Below are 18,082 nucleotides of genomic sequence, written 5' to 3' on the forward strand. Positions count from 1 at the left end.
ATTCAAATTATATAGCGTTTACACCACTCAAAAAGGAACCAAATCAAGATGATGACTGCTGGATGGTTAAACCATTTGATGCCTCAAAGCGAAAGTAACGTTAGGCCATCGTATCGAACCTGCGGCACGCCAGACTACCAGACAGCTGATGTTGCAAGTGTCCAGCTTTAAACAGAAACAAACAATACCACAGCAGCACGTAAATGCAGTTCACGGTAGATTACGCATCCATTCCTGCAGTCGAGCCAGCAAAGCACCGCGAGACTAGAGTCTGTAACGTGACCATATGCAGCACAATACTGAACGACAATCAGTGGTATAACAGTCAGCATAAAGACAGCCACAAAAGCCCCGACGAGAAACCCACTGCAATGTTTCTCCCTCCGTCTATAAACGGTTTAAACTGCTTGTGATGTACAGGGCATTTAAACTCCAGGACGTAAAATCGATCGAGTACCGCAGGCTTCCTCAGTCCACACAGACCAAACACTTCCGCGACACGCCAGAAATGGATGACGTCACCCGTGACTAGTAGACGCACCTTCCTACCACACCCAAAGCGATCTTTATAGGCCACGTAAAAGGCACGCCCCAAAGAGAGATTATTCTCATTGGCTACATGTACAAGAAGGGCCAAAGTCGCCTTCACTTGTTGAGGAGACTGAGGTCCTTTGGTGTGTGCAGGTCATTGCTGAAGTCTTTCTATGACACCGTGGTGGCTTCTGCAGTCTTTTATGCGGTAGTCTGTTGGGGAGCTGAAAGCATTGAGAGGTAGAGAAAGAGACTTAATAAACTGGTAAAGAGGGCCATCTCTATCCTGGAATGTCCTCTGGACCCCATCAAGGGAGTGGGGGAGAGGAGGATGTTAGCTAAGCTGACTTCCATCATAGACAACATCTCTCACCCCCTGCATGAGACTGTGGGGTCCTTGAACAGTTTCTTCAGCAACAGACTGGTGTACCTTCAGTGCAAGAAGGAGCGCAACCGCAGGTCCTTCCATCCAACACCAGTTAGACTCTTTAATTGCAGTAACAACACTTATTATATCTATTAGTATTATCTGGTATTTTTTTATTCAATGTGTTTTTCCGTAATTTTTTTATTTATTTGGAGCTGCTGTAATAAGTGAATTTCCCCGGTGTGGGATTAATAAAGTTTACCTATCCTATGTAAATGTAAAAAGTTTGACAGAAAAGATGAGGCACATTTAATTGGGTTAGAAAAAATAGGTAAAATGCCCATAAAAGGTAAAAATCAAACTTATTGGAAAAGATAATTTCTGCCACTGCTGCAAACTGACCACCGCGCAGACTATGAAGAATATCAAAAGCTTTGGGAGTCAGATATCCACGGCAGTCCTAAACCTATTATCTAATTATTGTTATCGATAAAATCCCTGATATTTTTGTCAATATCACACACTCCTAGTTTGGATTAATTTGGAAAACCTGTTTTGTTTTTGAATCTCCATCCTCTTCGTAGCTGCTTACCACATTGAAACATTTATATAGCAAATAAAAACTGCAATAATATAGCATATCGCGATATTGAATAACCGCGAGGGAAATTCCTTTACCGTGACAATCCTAGATTTCCTAGTTCCCTTTCATTCGGGAACTCCTACGTCTCGTCGGAGGAGTTTCCAACAAATTGGCTTACAAATTGAGATCACGCTAGGGAGACCAATTGCCTTCGAGTGAATTAAAACGAGCCAATGAACATTGGCATGCAACATTTGCATTCCGCATCCCGCCTTGCAGCGCGGGTATAAAGGCGGAAGCGAGCGCATACACAAATGCTTTCTGCTTCGGAGCCGACCGGTTGTGTCCTCTGAGTGAATGAGCGTTTTAGATTGTGTTTCCGTGAGCTCAACGAGTCTGCTGTTTCGAGACCTCTTGGTGTTGGTGTTACGCGCGGCAGTGATCTTCGCGATCTCCCGGGTATCAACTGTCACTTCACGCGATCTGCTTTTTCAAAAAAGCTGTTGTCACAGCTGGTATTCGGTTGAGTGCACACAGTGGGCTTGCAGTTTCCCTGCTGTGTTGCCGCGTTGATCCCTGCGTGCTTCAGCACACTAAAAGAGCTTTCTCTGAAAGAGCAACACGAGTGAAGATCGCGTCCTTTTAAGGATGACGTTTCACCCGTGTGTTTCTGGATGTGGTCAATATCTGCCACCGGTTGATGGGACGCGTAGGTTCTAGGTGGCCTACCACAGGCTGTGGTAGACACCATCACTTCAGCTAGAGCCCCCTCTACGAGGCACCTCTATGCGTTGAAGTGGAACCTATTCGTCGGTTGGTGTTCTTCCCGCCGGGAAGACCCCCAAGCTTGCCCAATCAGTGTCGTGCTTTCCTTCCTGCAAGATGGGTTGGAGCGAAGGCTGTCTCCCTCCACTCTCAAAGTGTATGTTGCCGCGATAGCCGCACATCACGATGCAGTAGAAGGTAAGTCTTTGGGAAAGCACAACCTGATCATCAGGTTCCTCAGGGGTGCTAGGAGAATGAATCCTCCTTGTAATCAGCACCCTGTATCCTCTTGGGATCTGACTTTAGTGCTCAGAGCACTCCAGAATCCTCCATTTGAGCCCTTGCATGCAGTTGATATAAATATCTTGTCAATGAAGACAGCTCTCCTGCTCGCTTTGGCGTCCATCAAGAGGGTAGGGGACCTGCAGGCATTTTCGGTCGATGAATCGTGCCTAGAGTTCGCGCCGGACTTCTCTCACGTTGTTCTAAGACCCCGGCCCGGATATGTGCCCAAGGTTCCTACCACTCCTTTTAGAGATCAGGTAGTGAACCTGCAAGCGCTGCCCCTGGAGGAGGCAGACCCAGCCCTGGCTTTGCTCTGTCCTGTTCGCGCTCTGCGCTGCTACATTGACAGAACTCAAAGCTTTAGGACCTCAGACCAGCTCTTTGTCTGTTACGGAGGCCAGTAGAAGGGGAAGGCTGTCTCCAAGCAGAGGTTAGCCCACTGGTTAGTGGATGCTATCGTCCGGGCTTATGATTCCCAGGACGTGCCTTCTCCACCTAGGTTGAGGGCACACTCTAGGTCTCATATATAAGTCTTGTGCCGTATATCTGGATGATATTGTCGTGGCCTCATCCACATTTGAACAGCACCTTGTTGACCTTAAGGATGTTCTCACTCGACTGGAGTCAGCTGGACTGTCTATAAAGCTAGCAAAGTGTCAGTTCTGCAGGAGCAAACTTACCTTCCTGGGTTATAACATCACCGCAGAGGGCATCCTGTCAAACAAGAACAAGGTGAGAGAAGTGACAGATTTTGCAGTACCAGTCAAAGTCAAACAAGTCTGAAAGACTTTTTGACTGACAAGATATTGCAGACGTTTTATCCATGACTACGCTCGCCACGCAGAGCCACTGTTCGCACATATCAGGGCAGATGTTCCATTTGTGTGGACAAGTTGACTTCTGCACCTGTCTTGAGGTTCCCGGATTTTTGCCTTCCTTGTTTCATTCATGCTGATGCGTGTGATGTCGGACTTGGTGCTGCCCTCATGCAAAGGGAGAGGGCAGAGAGGTTGTGGTAGCATATGCGAGCCATGCTCTGCACAAATCTGAAAAGCCATATTGTACTTAAGAAAAGGAATGTTTGGCCATCATCTGGGCACTCAAACACTTCAGACTATATGTTGAGGGTCTTCATGTGACCATTGTCTTGGACCACAGCAGTCTAAAATGGCTAATGTCTTGTCAAAACCTCACAGGCAGGCTGGCTAGTAGGTCCCTCCGGTTACAAGATTTAGATTTTAACATTGTCCATAAGCCACATTGTGAGTAATAAAGTTCCCGATGCTATGTCTTTAAACCCCATGCCTTTTGGTGATGTACCCATGGACATTCTCCCTGAGTATGCTGTTGTTTGGGGCCTTGACCTGCGTGCCTTGCCTGCAACTTAATGACCCGGTTACGCATGATTGAGGGGCAAGAGAAGAGTGACACGGGAGAGCTGTCACAGTATACAATGCAAGATGAAGTGTCTTGTAGCCATCATCTTCTGAAACAGGAATTTGTTGGAATACTACCATTATCACCCAAACACTGGACATTTGGGAACAACAACAACTGTGGCAAGACTAAAACAGATTTTTCTGGCTGAAAATGTCATCAGAGGCCAAAAAGTATGTAACCTCTTGTACTGTTTGTCAGTTCACAAAACCTAGCCAAAGGAAACCTGCTGGGTTTAAGATACCGATTTGCCCCCAAAGACCCTGGGTCTCGCACATCCCGCGGAAACTCTTATATCCTTTTTTTTTGTGTACTATTTTTCAAAGTGGGTGAAAGTCAGAGCAGTTAGAGAAGCAACTGCACAAGTAGTGGCTAGCAAGCTGCTCAGTGAGGTCTTTGCACGACATGGTGATTTCAGACAGAGGTTCCCCTTTTGTTACTTTTCAAAAATGTACTCTCTGCGTTGGGGTCTGAACAAAGACTCACGACTTCGTACCACCCTCAAACGATTGCAACAGAGAGGGTGAATCGCACCTTGAAGACTGCCATTCATGCCTACATCGGCAACAAACATACCCCTTCTGCAAATTTGTTTTGCCCTGAGAACCGCCCCACACGAGAATATGGGCCAAAGCCCTTCCATGTTGTTGTACGGACGGGAATTGGATACACCACTCGATCTCATCACCCTGCCAAACTGTGATGGACTTAGTGAAACAGGTATTCCTTACCCTGAAAGCCTGACGTCATCGATTCAGGATGCACACGATCATGCAAGGGCTGTCCTGGAAAGTAGCCATGTTAAAAGAAAAGCATTTATTATGATCGTAAACTTCGTTCTGTCTCTCACTGTTTGAATGAGCTGGTTAGAGTAAGGATGCATCCCGTGTCCCTGCTTGCCAAGATGCCGAAGCCTACCCTCTTCCTATAATCTCTACTCCGTCCCATTCAGTCATCGCTGCCATAGAGAAATGGACAGTTAAAGGGTTAGTTCACCCAAAAATTAAAATTCATCATACTCACCCTCATTTCATTCTAAACCTATAAAACTTTCGTTCATCTTCAGAACACAAATGAAGAATTTTTAATGAAAATTAAGAGATTACTGTCCCTCCACTGACAGTCCACGCTACTACCACCTTGACGCTTCAAAAGGTCATAAAGAGATTGTAAAACTAATCCATATGAATTGAGCAGTTTAGTCCAAAATTTTCTGAAGAGACACGATCGCTTTATATGATGAACAGATGTAATTTAGGCTTTTATTCACATAAACATTCATCAATGCACACATCAGTTGGTAAAGGGAAGCTCAAGCACGCTTGCTTGACATTCGGGTTACGCATCACGTTTGAGCTTCCGCAAGAAACAATGAGGTTTGTTCTCGCACGTCAGGCAAGTTCATTTGAGTTTCTGTTTCTGTTGAGTTTCTCTGATGAATGTTTATAGGTGAGTAAAAGCCTAAATTCAATATGTTCATTATACGTTGATACTGATACTGTTCATTATATGTCAAGCAATTGTGTCCCTTCAGAAAATTTGGACTAAATCCTTCTAGTGTTCTTTCCCTGGTTTAATTTTGCATCGCTTTCGGTTGTTACACTGAAATAGTTTGTTCAGCATGCAAAACTAGACTGTGCAAATTGAGCGATTATTATGTTGGGAAGTCAACAAATTATTATGCTATTTAAACTTATTATTTTTTATTCCTGCTTCTCCTGAGACAAAATTTTTGACTGCTACTCCTAGAGCTTAAAATTTTTTTCGGATTGGATCAGACTTCTGGTTTTCGTATAAATTATGACAAAACTCCAAAAAATCATATAGACTTTGGCTGAGAAATGATGGCTGTAATTCCACTGCTGTCCATTAGATGGCGTCTCAGGATAAGAGATCTTTGAAGTTAACTGGATTAAAAACGAATTGTTTTTAGCAAAAATATTTTTCCGTTCAGGTTCCAGAGCGAAATAACAACGGAATAGCGCTCACTTCATAATGAGATTATTTTGCTAATAATCTTTGAAAATAACAATAAAAATCAATCACTGTTGATTTTTTTCAGAGACAGATGCAGTTGTAACACAAACATATTATTTGTATAGCTATTTACAAATTTTAAATGGTCTACAGAGCCGTCAACACAGGTCCAGGAGTGTGGCTGGCTTGCCTCAGTAGCGGATGCTGCCTTTAGATTCAGAAAATGATTCTAAATTTATTTTAGAGCTCCTAGGATTCAATCCACTTTATTTTCCTCATTCATTTGAAATAAAATTACATTAGGGCTTACATATTAATAAATAGTGTGTGTATACTACACAATTATTTTATTATTGAATTATTGATTAAATGAAAAGCTAAGCATCATGTTTGGGATTGTATTTTTATTCGTCATGTGCAACATATTCAGACAATTAGAACTGCTTTATTAATTAAGAAATGGAAGTAACTGTAAATATTATTTGTGTATTTTACATTTCATATTTTTAGTACAGCCAGGGCCATACGCATGGTTTCATGATTACCGAGGTCACAAAATAGAGTATGCTCGGGTGTTTCGGGTCCCTGAGAAAGCTTTGATTCATTGGTCTACAAATGTGCATTTAATACGTTTATTATTCTTTGTTAACACTAGTTGGGTCAAAATCACCATAAAGTGCCTTTGAGACTTCACAGTTTCCCTAAAAAAAATCTGAGATTTTCCATTTAACTTTATATGTGTTGTATTAAGGAGACATTAGGCTGTTAGAAATGCATATTGGTCAAGCTCCAGCACTTTTTATAAATTAACTGCAAGCTGACAATATAAGAGCAAACGATAAAATATGTCCACCCTGTCATGGACAAATTCATAGTAGAATAAATACATTTTCACTGCATAGTGATTATAAAATGTAGATCTGAGGAAAGATAATGTGTCCCTTTCCCAACAAAACATTTTAGTTAATGGTAAAAGTATTTTTATAATAATGAAGTTACTGCTTAAATATGTATTGCCCAATAAAATATGCGATAGTTGCACATTCTATTCTAAATAAAATCTAACAATAAAGATATTTAGTCAAAATTTAAAACAATACTAACTGGCCCTCATTTGTTTATTAAGAAATCACACACAAGGTTTTGTTAACTTGTTAAAATAATTTGTTTATTTTCATCCTAAAAGTTGAACATGACAGGGTGGACAACAAAATGACAGGGTGGAACTTGGCATGACAGGGTGGACAAGTGAAATAGAACATGTGACAGGGTGGACATTTTTTGGCTAAAGTTAGTATTTAATGAGCACATGGTGTACAGCAGTTAGCAAAGTGATTCACTGTTGAAGCTGACTGTGCACTGTTTCAAATATATATTTAGAATTTCTGAAAAGTTTTTATATTAATTAATATTTCACAATGACAAGGTGGACATGTTAAGCTTGACAACAGGCAACTACAAACACAATATGATGAAAATTAGGAAATATAAGTGTAGATACTTATTGTGTGTGTTGCAGATGTTTTAACCTCCACTGAAGAAAGACCAAATGGGGGAGGGGATGTCACTGAGTACATCAGTTGGTTTCTTAAATGGGCGTTTAACCCATAATGACAGGGTGGACAGCAATTTCAGGGACACATGCAAACTGCTTAATATTATTATGAAAATAAAATATAAATAATAAAAATGACTTATTTTATTAAATAACTTGCTGAGGACAATAAGTACATTAAAAAAGTATTTTAATTTTATGTCATTTAACCACTTTTTACACTCACTGAAGTTAGCTGAGCAGCGTGGGGGACATGCCAAAATCACATACTGTACATCCAATCAAAGAAAATGGTATAAAATCAGAAAAACACATTTCAAGAGACGTATAATTGTACTTTTATGTGTGTAAGTGTTTGGCCATTTATAATAAAACCTCAAAATTTCATTATTTTGCATTATGTTCATTAAGAATGAGCGATTCTGATGAGGACACCAAAGGCACTTTATAGTGATATTGACCCAGTTAATAAAAATGCAGCTTTTCATTGTTAGTTCATGTCGGCGCATGCATGTCCATTAAATGGCCTTTTATTAACAGTTTTTATTAACTTTTGATTTTAATAATGCATTAGTAAATGTTGAAATTAACATCAACAAAGATTAACAAATGCTTAAGAAGTATTGTTGTACTTAAAAAGTGTAAACAAATGTTTAAAAATAAATAACCTATTACGACCGATTTAAACAAATGAGACAGAGGACAACTAGCCTATGTACAAGAAATATCATTAACACTTTACAATAAGGTTTCATTAGTTAACATTAGTATACTTTAGTTAACATGACCTAAGAATGAACAATACTTCTACAGCATTTATTAATGTTAGTTAATGTTAATTTAAACATTAATGCACTGTGAAGTAACATGAACAAACAATGAACAAAATATTTGTATTACCTAACATTAAGAAAGATTAATAAATACTGTAACAAATGTATTGCTCACTGTTAGTTCATGTTAGGTAATACATTATCAAATGTTAACTAATGAGGCCTTATTCTGTAAAGTGTAAAAAAAAACAAAAAAAAACACTGTGGTGAAAAAAACCTGCATGTTGGTCTGAGCCCAGCTCTTTTACCTTTAGTTTTTCTGCCAAAGTTCTCTTCTCAAACGGACATTGGAGTATAGATTTTACAGCTAGGTTTGATGACTGCGTTCACCTTTGTCATGTAGCCTAATTAAAATTGCGCCTACAGACCAGTCCTGATTTTATCAGTGGCTCGTTATGGGCGATGGAATAAGCGCTCTTGTCTGTTTAGATTTGAGGACGCTGATTGGCTCTATTTTATGTCATATCTTTGAATACGGCTCTGTCCCAAATGGCACACTTCATATGCACTTTCGGTCTTGTGGACTTACAATGGCCGTTAAGTCCATGAGACCACAGGGTGTCCCATTTGTCATTTTAGGTTTCAGAAGGGTGCTCGCGAGCGCCCCCTTGCGGTCGATATGCGCACTTTTGCCGAGCCCGCACTGATGCGGATCAACACAGCCAGGCACGCACTCAATGGAATTGCGAATTAGGCTACTCTACTAGTTACAAAAAGGCACGTGTGTATGTTACCCGCCCTCTCTGAGCCTCTGAAGGAATTTGATCACAGTATTTCCTCATTAAACTGGACTGGAAACGTCGCCTTGAATGGTATCGTTGAGCTTCTAGAAAACTAGACAGTGGTCACGCATAGCCTATCTCATGAATAAGTGAATATTGTGGGACGATGAAGCGTACAGGTGAGAGTTTTTTTTCTTCTTTTTTATATGGATAATTCATACTAAGTCACAACTACAACCATTTTAATAGTAAGCCGATGTTTACTTTTAAGAGATTTTTAATAGGCCTACAAATTGTATAATTTGAAAGTCAAACTGTGCAAAACATATCTGTCACCACTGGAAAGTTTATTTTATATACTTGGTTGAACTGACTTTTTAAAGGCAAAAGCAAAGAGACACTGACTAGTTGTCACACGGATAAGATGTACACTGTAACAAATGAGTTTTCTCTAGAAGTGTTTTTTTTTTTTTTTTATATGTTTTAAGAAGCGAGTTCAAGCACCTACCTTTAGAAATATTCACTGGATCAAAGAGTCTGACAGCCATTCACGGTCTACCATTTATTTTTAATGGGTCTTTTGTTTGTAAATTTAATAGAATATGCTAGGCTATATAAATCTTGCTGAATTCCATTACAGCTAGGGACTTTCCATGCCCCTTCCCAAAACTAAGTATAGGCTTAAAAAGTAAAGATCAAGTATATTTTTAAGTAGGCTATACTTAATATCAATGTACTATAAGTATACTTGTAAGTGTGCTGTTTCACATGGGACTAAATTGGCCCACTTTTTAGTGTATAAAAGTATACTTTTAAGTAGGCTATAAAATTTCACACGTCTAGTACAATTATTTCATTAATACAGTGTATACTGTATAGGCGGGCCATGTTGTAACATATGACATAATAATGAATAATTTCTGAACATTGACTCTCAGTCTTTATTCACCTTTTTCTAATGGTTTCTCAATAGAATTCATAAAAGTATAGAATAGAATAGCAGTTCTAATAGGGGCTTATTGTAACACAGTATGACAACGTGCCTCACCTGCGCAACTAAACCCGGCTAGTTTCTTCTGCTGGTTAGATCAGCATTAAGAACAACCTCAACTGTTAAATAACAGATATAAAATTAATATAATTTCAGATTTGTCTAGTTTAAAATAAAAAAAAATAAAAATAAAAAAACAGTGATGAAAAATTTACTTAAGTAAGAAATGTACTTTTGCTATGGTTAAATAATTGTTCAATGATATCTTCCAAAGATTTTTTGTAAATTTTGGAGTAATTCTTTTCTCTATATAGTGTTGATATGACAACTATACACTAAGTTTCATCATGCTGGCATGTGTGTGGAACTAGCCCTGTGCTATAGGTTGTATCTGACTGAATGTTTGTTTCAGAATGTTTATTTTTAAACCACAACCTTCTTGGGGCTTCTTTGACCGATACAACTCTCTAATGTCAGAATGTTTATCCCGCTCACCCCTACACAACTAGTTTACAACTAAGTTTTTCATTGTACTGCTAATACTACAAGTGAACTTAGTTTACTATTCTAATTTACTATTCGAATACTTGTAGCACATTTTTTAGTTTATGAAAGTACACTTTGACGTATACTCTCAGTAAATTACTAGTTTAGTAGTTTTATACTTCAAGTATACTTGTAAGTTTTCTTTAAATAAACAACATCAAACTTAAAGTGCAAAAATAATAAATAAATAGTTGACTATAAGTATACTATGTTCTTAGGTATTAATTCATTTTTATAGGCTACTTGAAATTTACCTTTAACTGTACTTTAGCTCTTTCCATTTTAAAAACATTTTATTCTAGCTTCATGCATCCTTTTTTATCAAGTGGGTAAGTTTCATAAGAAAAGCAACATTTTAAACCAAAAGCTGAGAAAATTGCATTTTTTTCAAAGACTATGTCTGGAGGGTATTCTAGAAAGCAGGTTATGTGACATACTCGGGTGTGTTTAAGTTAAGTGGATAACCTCAACTTTCGGTTTCAAAAACGAAGGTAACTTTCAGGGTATGTAAGTAGCCATAGAACATGGCTACTCTCTGAACATGAGCTGCTCTGGAGGGTCAGTTTATTCCAGAGGTTCAGCACGTGCCCTATTGATGAGGCTCCAGTGGGCGTGACAGATTGCACACAATATTATATAGTTATATCGATATAAAAAGCACTATTAAAACAAGGTAATGTTAATTTTATTATAATATATAGCGATTGCCTATAATTCTCATCTCACACATCGTTGATCTGCATTCAGATGTTTTTTTATTTTTGCAACAGGACATATATGCTATAATAAAAGACACATATTATATGATATGATATATCGGTAACACTTTATTTTACAGTATCCTTGTTACATATGTTACATGTACTTACCATGGTAATCTATCTATCTATAAATTACAGAAACGTCTGTCTGTCTGTCTGTGTGTGTGTGTGTGTGTCTGTTCCTCGCATATCTCTCGAACCGTTAGTCCGATTGATTTTAAACTCGACAGGTGTCTCGCCACGGGCACGAGTAAGTGCAGTGCCAAGTTTGACATTGTTTGGATGAGAAATGCAAAAGATATCGTTAAATATATCGTTTTTAGAAGGTTGTGGTTTAAAAATAAACATTCTGACATTAGAGAGTTGTATCGGTCAAAGAAGCCCCAAGAAGGTTGTGGTTTAAAAATAAACATTCTGAAATAAACACTCAGTCAGCTACACTGTTTACTTCTGAATATTATAGTTTGGTTCCAGAACGTGATAAATCCATCTATCTATAAATTACAGAAACGTCCGTCTGTCTGTCTGTGTGTTATTCGCATATCTCTCGAATGTGAGATAACCACTAAATGTGTGAAAACCACTATTTTCTGTTTCAAACTTTCACATAGCATCTTTAGGTTATAACAACATTGAAAATCAAAATCTGGATTTGAATTTTTTAAGATTTATTATAAAAACGGATTATTTTTTCCCAAAAATGCAATAAATTCATGACTTTTTTTTTTCTTTTTCAAAATGCAATTAATCCATTGAATCAATATAAAGTTATTTTTGATCATATTGCCATCGCAAGAAATATCTCCTGAACTTTTTTGACGGCGATCAGCTCACAAAAACTGATTTTGCACGGGCACTTTGCACTGCTCCCTGAATCGAGGTGCTTATTCATAATATTATTTAAACCACATATAATGAAATATTATATTTCATTCTGGTGCGCTTAACGTTATCGCTACTGTGTAATAGCCTATGCTATTCACCAACTAAACATATCCTATTCAATGCGTTCACAGTCTCTTTCACGGGCATCATTTGTAGTTGCCTATTCACAAACTGTTTGCTCAAGCATAGCGTTTTCTCGGAGTTCACTGTGTGCTTTTTACCATGCACAAATAAAAATGTCACTGAACTTTTGCTGTGTAATTGTAACAATGAGCACACACCAAACCAACAATTACTAAAAACACACACAAAAACTGATTTTGCACGGGCATTTTTTGCACTAGTATCTATAAATTACAGAAACGTCTGTCTGTCTGTCTGTCTGTGTGTGTGTGTGTGTGTCTGTTCCTCGCATATCTCTCGAACCGTTAGTCCGATTAATTTCAAACTCGACAGGTGTCTTGCCACGGGCACGAGTAAGTGCAGTGCCAAGTTTGACATTGTTTGGATGAGAAATGCAAAAGATATCGTTAAATATATCATTTTTAGAAGGTTGTGGTTTAAAAATAAACATTCTGACATTAGAGAGTTGTATCGGTCAAAGAAGCCCCAAGAAGGTTGTGGTTTAAAAATAAACATTCTGACATAAACACTCAGTCAGCTACACTGTTTACTTCTGAATATTATAATATTAAAATCCATCTATCTATAAATTACAGAAACGTCCGTCTGTCTGTCTGTGTGTTATTCGCATATCTCTCGAATGTGAGATAACCACTAAATGTGTGAAAACCACTATTTTCTGTTTCAAACTTTCACATAGCATCTTTAGGTTATAACAACATTGAAAATCAAAATCTGGATTTGAATTTTTTTAAGATTTATTATAAAAACGGATTATTTTTTCCCAAAAATGCAATAAATTCATGACTTTTTTTTTTTCAAAATGCTATTAATCCATTGAATCAATATAAAGTTATTTTTGATCATATTGCCATCGCAAGAAATATCTCCTGAACTTTTTTGACGGCGATCAGCTCACAAAAACTGATTTTGCACAGGCACTTTGCACTGCTCCCTGAATCGAGGTGCTTATTCATTTGTGGATGTAAACTGAATCTGTAAGTCAGCTATGCTGTTAGTGTTTACTTCTGAATATTATATTTCATTCTGGTGCGCTTAACGTTGTCGCTACTGTGTAATAGTAGCCTATGCTATTCACCAACTAAACATATCCTATTCAATGCGTTCACAGTCTCTTTCACGGGCATCATTTGTAGTTGCCTATTCACAAACTGTTTGCTCAAGCATAGCGTTTTCTCAGAGTTCACTGTGTGCTTTTTACCATGCACAAATAAAAATGTCACTGAACTTTTGCTGTGTAATTGTAACAATGAGCACACACCAAACCAACAATTACTAAAAACACACACAAAAACTGATTTTGCACGGGCATTTTTTGCACTAGTATCTATAAATTACAGAAACGTCTGTCTGTCTGTCTGTCTGTGTGTGTGTGTGTGTGTCTGTTCCTCGCATATCTCTCGAACCGTTAGTCCGATTGATTTCAAACTCGACAGGTGTCTCGCCACGGGCACGAGTAAGTGCAGTGCCAAGTTTGACGTTGTTTGGATGAGAAATGCAAAAGATATTGTTAAATATATCATTTTTAAAAGGTTGTGGTTTAAAAATAAACATTCTGACATTAGAGGGTTGTATCGGTCAAAGAAGCCCCAAGAAGGTTGTGGTTTAAAAATAAACATTCTGAAATAAACACTCAGTCAGCTACACTGTTTACTTCTGAATATTATAGTTTGGTTCCAGAACGTGATAAATCCATCTATCTATAAATTACAGAAACGTCCGTCTGTCTGTCTGTGTGTTATTCGCATATCTCTCGAATGTGAGATAACCACTAAATGTGTGAAAACCACTATTTTCTGTTTCAAACTTTCACATAGCATCTTTAGGTTATAACAACATTGAAAATCAAAATCTGGATTTGAATTTTTTAAGATTTATTATAAAAACGGATTATTTTTTCCCAAAAATGCAATAAATTCATGACTTTTTTTTTTTTCAAAATGCAATTAATCCATTGAATCAATATAAAGTTATTTTTGATCATGTTGCCATCGCAAGAAATATCTCCTGAACTTTTTTGACGGCGATCAGCTCACAAAAACTGATTTTGCACGGGCACATTGCACTGCTCCCTGAATCAAGGTGCTTATTCATTTGTGGATGTTAACTGAATCTGTAAGTCAGCTATGCTGTTTACTTCTGAATATTGCCAGCAGCCATATCACCCTGTAGCCCAAGACTGGTTGCCCACTGAAGCTAAGCAGGGCTGAGCCTGGTCAGTACCTGGATGGGAGACCTCCTGAGAAAACCAGGTTGCTGCTGGAAGAGGTGTTAGTGAGGCCAGCAGGGGGTGCTCACCCTGTGGTCTGTGTGGGTCCTAATGCCCCAGTGTAGTGACGGGGACACTATACTGCCAAAAGAGCACCGTCCTTCGGATGAGATGTTAAACCGAGGTCCTGACTCTCTGTGGTCATTAAAAATCCCAGGATGCCCTTCGAAAAAGAGTAGGGGTATAACCCCGGCATCCTGGCCAAATTTGCCCCTTGGCCTCTGTCCATCATGGCCTCCTAATCATCCCCATATACTGATTGGCTTCATCACTGTCTCCTCTCCACCAATAAGCTGGTGTGTGGTGGGCGTTCTGGCGCAATATGGCTGCCGTCGCATCATCCAGGTGGATGCTGCACATCGGTGGTGGTTGAAGAGATTCCCCCCTTCTATGTAAAGCGCTTTGAGGTCTCAGATAAAGCGCTATATAAATGTAACGAATTATTATTATTATTATTATATTATATTTCATTCTGGTGCGCTTAACGCTATCGCTACTGTGTAATAGTAGCCTATGCTATTCACCAACTAAACATATCCTATTCAATGCGTTCACAGTCTCTTTCACTATGAAGGTAAAACAGTAGCAAAACTCGAGAGCTTGCTAATTTGAATGTGAGAACTTGTAAAATTAATATTTGTATTTGTAAGTTGAAATTTATACTTGCAGCTCTGATGTGAAAAGCTGCATCTATCGATTTGCACACACAGACAATACTCAGAACACCTGTGTTTTGAATTCGAAGTAGCAGATTAATAGTTACAAATGTGTAAAGTGTCATTTACATAAACAAAATGACAGGCACAATTGTGTACTACACATTTATCTTTGTGCTTTAGTTCAGTTTCGTTGTACAACCACAAGTCGGCACTCACAACCTCTCATATCTGGCAGTACAACTTCAAATCCTAGCGCTTTGACTTTTGCTACTCTTTTTGCGATATGCCTGTAGCAAAACTCACTCGTGCACTTGTAAATGCAGACTTGAGAGAGCAGAGTCGGGGGCGGGGCTGGGGGCGGAATGAAGTCATTTTATTGGTCGATGCCTCACCAATGAACAACGCCAGCCACAATGCAAACATTTGTATGCATATGTATCAGCTATTTTTTAAAACGATTGGAAAATATTTTTATGAAATATCATTAGTTTTACTGGAATAGTTTTACAGAATATGAACGCAACGCGTTTAATTGAGACAGTGGTATTAAAAGACCAAACAGGAAACACCATAAAGCATAGCCTATACAGAAAAAAATTTAGCACAGAATATGAACGCAACGCGTTTAATTGTACGTTTTCCTCGAAACCCAAGAAAACGCTTAATGAGGCTTAATGGACCAACAGTTATAAAATAAAAATTAAAAACAATAAAAAAAAAACACATAATTTGTTACTTTATTAATAAAACATAGGCAGCAAGTTTATTTGCACTGAACACACATTTGCTTATATATATATATATATATATATATATATGAAGAGTTCAGATGCTCGTATATTTAAATTCAATAATTTCACTTAAATGGCAGTGAAGATTACCTATTAATTATCATTTAAGTGAAATTACTGAACTTAAATATACAAGCTTGATAAAAATGATCATTCTATAAGAAAATTTCAAATGGCATTTAGAGGCTTTTGCATCTGAACTCTTCATATATATATATATATATACATATATATATATATATATATATATATATATATATATATATATATATATGTGCCAATTCCATTGCAATATGAAAATGCACCTAAATTATCTGATAAGAATGTCAAATGTATACCTTAATATGCAATGTAAGTCGCTTTGGAAAAATGTAAATGTTTTAAATATTCACCCTAGCCTAACTGTTGGACACACAAAAACAAACAAAACATAAATAAATTATATATATATATATATATATACGTACGTGTGTGTGTGTGTGTGTGTGTGTCATTTACAGTCTATGGTATATATACCATATATATATAGGGCATATATATATATGGCATACGTCATATGTTTTACGTCATATTCTGTGCTCATCTGCTTTTCTGTAGTATGCATTAGCATTGTGTCTACTGAGTTTGATAATTTCGTTTATTTATTTTAATATCAGTCTAATGCATTAAGCCATGTTAGTGTTTCAGTGCACGCGGGTTTCGTGACATCATCGAACTCCCATTTCATTGGCTAGGTGCCAACCAATAAAACGGCTCCTTTGACCCCCCTCCTCCCGCCCCCCTTTCCCGCCCCCCTTTCCCTCTCACCGCCTCTGAGTTTCAAGTGCACAAGTTAGTTTTGCACCTGATATATCGCGAAAAGAGTAGCAAAAGTCAAGGCGCGAAATTTGAAATTGCAGTGACAGATTTGAGAAGCTGCAAGTGCCTAATTGAGGAAGTACCGCGAATGTGAACGTAAGATTAAACGCAAAATATATATTACAAGTTTGTGTCTGTCGTTGTAGTTCTGTGAATGGCATTTTACACATTTGTGTCTACTTGTCTGCAGCTTCAGATTCAGAATACAGGTTTGTGACTATTGTTTGCGAGTGCAAATTTCAACATTCAACTTCAGATTTTTATTTTACAGGTTTTCACATTGGAGCTGTGAGTGTAAATGTTCATGTACAAGTACGAATATTTATTGTACAAGTTCTCAAATTCACATTTACATGCTCTCGAGTTTTGCTACTGTTTTACCTTCATACTTTCACGGGCATCATTTGTAGTTGCCTATTCACAAACTGTTTGCTCAAGCATAGCGTTTTCTCGGAGTTCACTGTGTGCTTTTTACCATGCACAAATAAAAATGTCACTGAACTTTTGCTGTGTAATTGTAACAATGAGCACACACCAAACCAACAATTACTAAAAACACACACAAAAACTGATTTTGCACGGGCATTTTTTGCACTAGTCTATCTATAAATTACAGGAACGTCTGTCTGTCTGTCTGTATGTCTGTCTGTGTGTGTGTCTGTCTGTTTGTGTGTCTGTTAACCACATATCTCTCGAACCGTTAGTCCGATGGATTTCAAACTCGACAGGTGTCTTGCCACGGGCACGAGTAAGTGCAGTGGCAAGTTTGACATTGTTTGGATGAGAAATGCTAAAGATATCGTTAAATATATCATTTTTAAAAGGTTGTGGTTTAAAAATAAACATTCTGACATTAGAGGGTTGTATCGGTCATACCCAGGGGGCAAAGGGGGTTTAGCAGACATGGGCTGCTGTAAAAGGTTGTCATATAAAAATGAAATCTATGATGTCTGAGGATCACAACCTGGGTGGCCAACCCGGTCAACAAGCTGCTGGAAACTTGTAATTAGGGTCAAAACAATGCTACCTCAAATTCGGCTTTAACTCCCAGAATCACCCAAACATGCTAAAACGGTTTAATTATATTCATGAATCGTGAGCCATATCTCCCTGATACTTTATG

General features: G+C 38.0%; 1 protein-coding gene across 2 annotated transcripts in view; it reads left to right on the forward strand.

Annotated features, from left to right (window-relative positions):
- Window positions 1–9,055: 9,055 nt before the first annotated feature.
- LOC307151600 (FYVE, RhoGEF and PH domain-containing protein 6-like) overlaps window positions 9,056–18,082 on the forward strand; it is a 66,816-nt gene continuing 57,789 nt past the window's right edge. Inside the window, exon 1 of one of the 2 annotated variants that reach the window (XM_079859698.1) lies at window positions 9,056–9,234. In XM_079859698.1, the coding sequence (XP_079715824.1) occupies window positions 9,222–9,234 (13 nt within the window). In that variant the 5' untranslated portion in view covers window positions 9,056–9,221. Of the gene's footprint in view, window positions 9,241–18,082 lie in introns of both variants that reach the window. The other variant, XM_079859697.1, reaches the window with a different exon arrangement.

The sequence above is a fragment of the Squalius cephalus genome (genome assembly GCF_949319135.1).
Source record: "Squalius cephalus genome assembly, chromosome: 23".
NCBI lineage: Eukaryota > Metazoa > Chordata > Actinopteri > Cypriniformes > Leuciscidae > Squalius > Squalius cephalus.